Below are 6,000 nucleotides of genomic sequence, written 5' to 3'. Positions count from 1 at the left end.
ATAGACACGTAAGTGTACTCCACACTCAAATTCGTCACAGTCACAGAGCCAAGACCGTTGCTCACCCCCACCACCTTGTCCACATACTGGTCGAGAAACCTCCGGAACAAGCCACTCTCTGCGAACTTCACAACTACTTTGTCGTCACGAACAACCTGTAGACCGACGAGATCTTCCACTTTCACACCCATAACTGCAAACAGAGTGTTGCTGACGACACCAATATCCACCCGACAGGTAAATGTCAGCCCAGCCGAGTCCTTCCTCCTCAGTGGCGGCACGTAAGTCCCCATACTTGACTGAAAAACAGTCACCCCTCAGTGGCAAACAACCACCCGTCAGGGTAACCAACAATCACCCAATGTAAACACCAGCAGGGAGACCAGGGGAACGTCCGTTCCGGCTGGTGGTTGCCACCACACTCCTCTCTCGCTAACGACACTTGCAGTTACATCCACACCTGCCTGAATCGCTATGCATGTTTGTACTCACCTAAATAAATAAATAAATAAATATAAATAAATATGTTTATTCAGGTAAGGTACATACATACAAGTGATGTTACATTAATGGATTGATATATAGATAGAGCTAGTACATACAATACCTAAAGCCACTATTACGCAATGCGTTTCGGGCAAGTTGTTCGGGCCTAGTTGTACTTGCGGGGGTTCAGCTTTGACTCAAGGGGTCCCGCCTCTCAACCGTTAATCTACTGATGTACAGATTCCTGAGCTTCTCGAGCTCCATCATATCTACATTTGAAACTGTGCATGGAGTCAGCCCCACCACACTACATCCCTATTACATTCCATTTACTAACTACTCTAACACTGAAAAAGTTCATTCTAATATGTCTGTGGCTCACTTGGGTACTCAGCTTCCACCTGTATCCCCTTGTACGTGTACCACCCGTGTTAAATAATCCATCCTTGTGTTCCCTGTCAATATTTCCCTGAGAATTTGTATGTGGTGATCATGTCTTCCTGTGCTCTTCTGTCTTCCAGCGACGTGAGGTGCAGTTCACGCAGCCTTTACTTGTAACTCATGCCTCTTAGTTCTGGGACTAGCCTAGTGGCATACCTCTGAACTTTTTCAACTTCGTCTTGGGATTGACAAGGTACGGGCTCCATGCTGGGGCCGCATACTCCAGGATTGGCCTGGAGTGGCTTTGCAAGAATGTTTGTTGTTGTTTTAGATTTAGCTACTCAGAACGAAGTGGCCATGTAGCACGGACTATGGTGAGCCCGTAAATGCAAGAATGTTCAAATACCAATCTTATGTAAGCTCATCAACCCATTGTACCTTCTTGAGAATAAATTATTATTATTAGTAATATTATTATTAATATTATTATTATTCACTAACTATTCATGACATGTATAACAAGTCCCCCAAGGTTTCCAGGAACCACTCAAGACAGCGACCTGACATATAGTGAAGGAAACTGGGTTCAACACCAGGCCGGGTGGACGCAGATACAACGGTCAGAGACACAGCATCAGTAATCGAGTTCCATCTCTCACACCAGAAACTACAAGCCTCGCCACACAGCGAACACCCAAGCCTCGTCTCAGTCCAGCTGTCCACTCCCATCCTCCTCCCAGCCCTCAGCTCCCACCCTCGTCCCAGCTCTCCAGCTCCGGCCACACTCAAGCTATGTGCTCCAGGTCTCTCTGCTTCCGGCCGCCGTCAGCAGCACGTCCCCCCTGACTCCGCCAGCAGTACGTCGCCCCTGACTCTGCCAGCAGCACGTCGTCCCCTGACTCCGCCAGCAGCACGTCGCGCTTGACTCCCCGCCAGCAGCACATCGCGCCTGACTCCCCGAAAGCAGCACGTCGCACCTGACTCCGTCAGCAGCACGTCGCGCCTGACTCCCCGCCAGCAGCACGTCGCGCCTGACTCCGCCAGCAGCACGTCGCGCCTGACTCCCCACCAGCAGCACGTCGCACCTGACTCCGTCAGCAGCACGTCGCGCCTGACTCCCCGCCAGCAGTATGTCGCGCCTGACTCCCCGCCAGCAGTACGTCGCACCTGACTCCGTCAGCAGCACGTCGTCCCCTGACTCCCCGCCAGCAGCACGTCGCGCCTGACTCCCCGTCAGCAGCACGTCGCACCTGACTCCCCGCCAGCAGCACGTCGCACCTGACTCCCCGCCAGCAGCACGTCGCGCCTGACTCCGCCAGCAGCACGTCGCGCCTGACTCCCCGCCAGCAGCACGTCGCACCTGACTCCGTCAGCAGCACGTTGCGCCTGACTCCCCGCCAGCAGCACGTCGTCCTCTGACTCCGCCAGCAGCACGTCGCGCCTGACTCCCCGCCAGCAGCATGTCGCGCCTGACTCCCCGCCAGCAGCACGTCGCGCCTGACTCCCCGCCAGCAGCACGTCGCGCCTGACTCCCCGCCAGCAGCACGTCGCGCCTGACTCCGCCAGCAGCACGTCGCGCCTGACTCCCCGCCAGCAGCACGTCGCGCCTGGCTCCCCGCCAGCAGCGCGTCGCACCTGACTCCCCGCCAGCAGCACGTCGTCCTCTGACTCCGCCAGCAGCACGTCGCGCCTAACTCCCCGCCAGCAGCACGTCGTCCTCTGACTCCGCCAGCAGCACGTCACGCCTAACTCCCCGCCAGCAGCACGTCGTCCTCTGACTCCGCCAGCAGCACGTCGTCCCCTGACTCCCCGCCAGCAGCACGTCGCGCCTGACTCCGCCAGCAGCACGTCGTCCTCTGACTCCGCCAGCAGCACGTCGCGCCTGACTCCGCCAGCAGCACGTCGCGCCTGACTCCGCCAGCAGCACGTCGTCCTCTGACTCCGCCAGCAGCACGTCGCGCCTGACTCCGCCAGCAGCACGTCGCGCCTGACTCCACCAGCAGCACGTCGTCCCCTGACTCCGCCAGCAGCACGTCGCGCCTGACTCCGCCAGCAGCACGTCGCCCCGTGACTCCGCCAGCAGCACGTCGCACCTGACTCCGCCAGCAGCACGTCGTCCCTGACTCATCAATCATCCCCGCTAAACTCATCACGTCTCCGTCCTACTATTTCTAACATCCAGCTGCTTTAAATAAATTATAATAAATACACATTGAAAAACTACCATCCTTATTGTTGTTACGAAAAATGGTATATATTAGAGCCGTTTCCTTAAAAAAATTGAACAGAGCCTTAATACACATTAATTATTAATGTCTAACATGATATTGAAGCAAACAGCGAGCCAACAAAAATTATCGTAGTCCCTCATTAAATAAATGTACACATTTTCTGTGATAAGTTCAAATTTAAAAATCTTAATCGATACTAAAGAGATTGTCACAATTTTACATTAATGATGAATTGTATTATATAATTAGATTAAATACAATTTTAGACATTTAGAAAAGTGTAAAAAGTAAGACCAAAATAATATAGTGGAGAGTATGACGTCAGGCGAACAATGGCGGAATACGCGGGAAAAAGTGTGAAGAGGACGTGCCGGAGTTGGCGGGAGTTGTTGTTGCTGGTGGAGGCGAGGTGAGGCAGGTGAGGCCCTGACTGTTGCGCGTCCACACGCCCCTGACACCCACCACCTGGTAGCTCACACCTCGCGCCACCACCATGTCTGCGTCGCCCAGTAAGACTGTTAGTGCCAGCCCCAAGAGCTCGCCCTCCAAGAAGGAAATGTGAGTGTTTGTTCCGCTGCGGCCCGCGGCGCCTGTCCTGGTAGACGGGTAGTGTGCGGGACGGGTAGACGGGTTACAGGTAGACGGGTAGTGGTGGGGACGTGTAATGTGGGGGACGGGGAGGGGGGGGGTGTAGGCCAGGGCGTGTGGGGTCTGGTCCCTGGTGATGCCTGACGTGTACGCCGCTTGTGGCCTGTGTATTACATGTAGTAAGGTGTCTCTCCTGAAGGAGTCCTTCCCTGGGCGGTGTGGGGGGGGGCCTGGTGTGGGTAACGGCGGGTAGTACAAGGGGCTCCACACTACACACAGCGAGCTGTGAAGAATTTCGAAATCTGGAAAGCCATTTGGCTTTCCAGATTTCGAAATTCTTCACAGCTCGCTGTGTAACTTGAGTACCGAGTAAGTTTCATAAGCTGTAAAGACCCCTGAAAAAAGCTCTCTAAATCTGTCTTAAAACCATATTTGCAAGAGCTTAATTTAAATATTGGCCTTCCTTACCCGTGACAACCTGGCCACTAGTATGCTTAGTGGTGTCTCATTGTTGGAAGATTTACTTGTCTTGAGGCTGGTTACCAGTATGGTGGTGGTGAGGGGGGGGGGGGAGTGCAAGCCAGAGGTTGTGTGGTGGGTTTAGTGTAGAGGGAGATGCACGGGGTGCCAAATAACCTTCACAATTCCTGGAAATGCCACCATGGAACAGTTGATCAGCCTACCTTGACCACTGTGCTACAGCCTACCAGCATTCAATTATTTAACCTTCAGTGAGGAAGAAATGGTCATATCTGCCTCTGCACAAAATTTTTTATTACCAATTTGCATGGTTTAAGAAACACTAGGTGAATATATACAGTAGTTTCACTAAGTGGAGGCATCTGGAAGGCTGCGTCTGGTATGTCAACACTCGGTGCTACACTTTGCTGACACTTTGTTCACTTGTGTTTTGTTATAAAAGCTGTGGATGTAAATATCTAAGTGCATCATACATATAAAACCCAGAAAATAACTTTAAATCATATCACATTTCCCTAGTAACATTCATAACAGCGCGGGGTGAGCGGTTTACCACTATGCCACGGGGATGGCTTTTGATTTCTAGATTATTCAGCTAGCAGTATATACAACTGGGTGTTAGGCAACTAATTTGAGGTTGCATCTTTGTCTTGATGCCACCATGAAATGTGTACGTGGGCTTGTCCTAGATAAAACCAGTTCTTGTACTGTGTACAAGCTTTTATCTTTGGCCTTATGTTACTACATGTAATAGGTGCCATAAATATTGCACAAGGTTTTTCAAACTTTACTGTACCAAATTGAACACCTTTGCATAAGTAGTAGTAGGTTCATATCTTTGATCATGGTACCCCACCTTAGTCTAGTGTTAAGTAATATATGAAAATACTGTACACTAGTGAACAAAACAATCAAATCTGCCTGCAGTTAGAAAGCAGCATGTAAAGGATCTGGGAACAATGTCTGACAACCTAATGATTAGGGAGCATAACCAAGCAAGTATTGTCAGCCAGAAAAATAGGATGGATTATGAAAACCTTTAAATCCAGGGATCCCATCACAATGGTTGTACTGTACTATTAAAATCGCTTGTGCTGTCCCATCTTGAGTACTGCTCGGTACATGGTTCCCCTTCAGAGCAGGATAGATTGCTGAAAGAGGGAATACATAAAACATATGGCATAGATGCAATAAAGCACCTAAATTATTGGGATAGTCTCAAAGCTCTGCAAATAAGTACTCTAGCAAGGAGACGAGAGGTGTGTAAAATTTACACGTGGAAAATACTGGGGGCCCAGGTCCCAAATCTACATGGTAAAATAACACACTGGAAATATGGAAAGAAAATGCAGAATAGAAAGTGAAGAGCAAAGGTGCCATAAGCACAGAACACTGTATAGACATCAGAGGTCCACGGTTCTCCACTCCCGGAGAACATCCTCCCAGCGAGTATAAGACATATTCCTGGAACTGTGGACATGGAGAACTAGTTTTCCAAAGAAGTACCAAATCAACTGGGCTGTTGTGGATGTGGGCCTGTTGGCCTATCAAAGCAACAGCCTGTTGGACGGAGCTCACAAGTAAAGCCTGGCCCCGGGCTGGGCTTGGAGTAAATTACTCCCAGAACCACATTCAGGTACAATGTGTGGAAGGAAAGAATCATTGTATCACCACATACCCTACACACTGAAGTCATGGTTTTGTCCAGGTTTGTGACCTGGACATGGTCACAAGTAACAATGTTCTTTTGGGAATAGTATGCCATGCCTTTAATCTGAATGAAAATGAAGTTGAAGCAGTTGGAAAACCCTGATTTCAGGAGAGGACGGTCAAA

General features: G+C 50.4%; 1 protein-coding gene across 5 annotated transcripts in view; it reads left to right on the top strand.

The window, feature by feature from the left end:
* Positions 1-3,421: 3,421 nt before the first annotated feature.
* LOC123769724 (histone-binding protein N1/N2) overlaps positions 3,422-6,000 on the top strand; it is a 46,109-nt gene continuing 43,530 nt past the window's right edge. For all 5 annotated transcript variants that reach the window (XM_045760941.2, XM_069301494.1, XM_045760939.2 and 2 more), the window contains exon 1: positions 3,422-3,656. In XM_045760941.2, the coding sequence (XP_045616897.1) occupies positions 3,592-3,656 (65 nt within the window). In that variant the 5' untranslated portion in view covers positions 3,422-3,591. The remainder of the gene's footprint in view (positions 3,657-6,000) is intronic.

This window comes from Procambarus clarkii, chromosome 45 (genome assembly GCF_040958095.1).
Source record: "Procambarus clarkii isolate CNS0578487 chromosome 45, FALCON_Pclarkii_2.0, whole genome shotgun sequence".
Taxonomy (NCBI): Eukaryota; Metazoa; Arthropoda; class Malacostraca; order Decapoda; family Cambaridae; genus Procambarus; species Procambarus clarkii.
The sequence above is the reverse complement of the archived record's forward strand: the minus strand, read 5'-3'. Positions and strand labels throughout refer to the sequence as shown.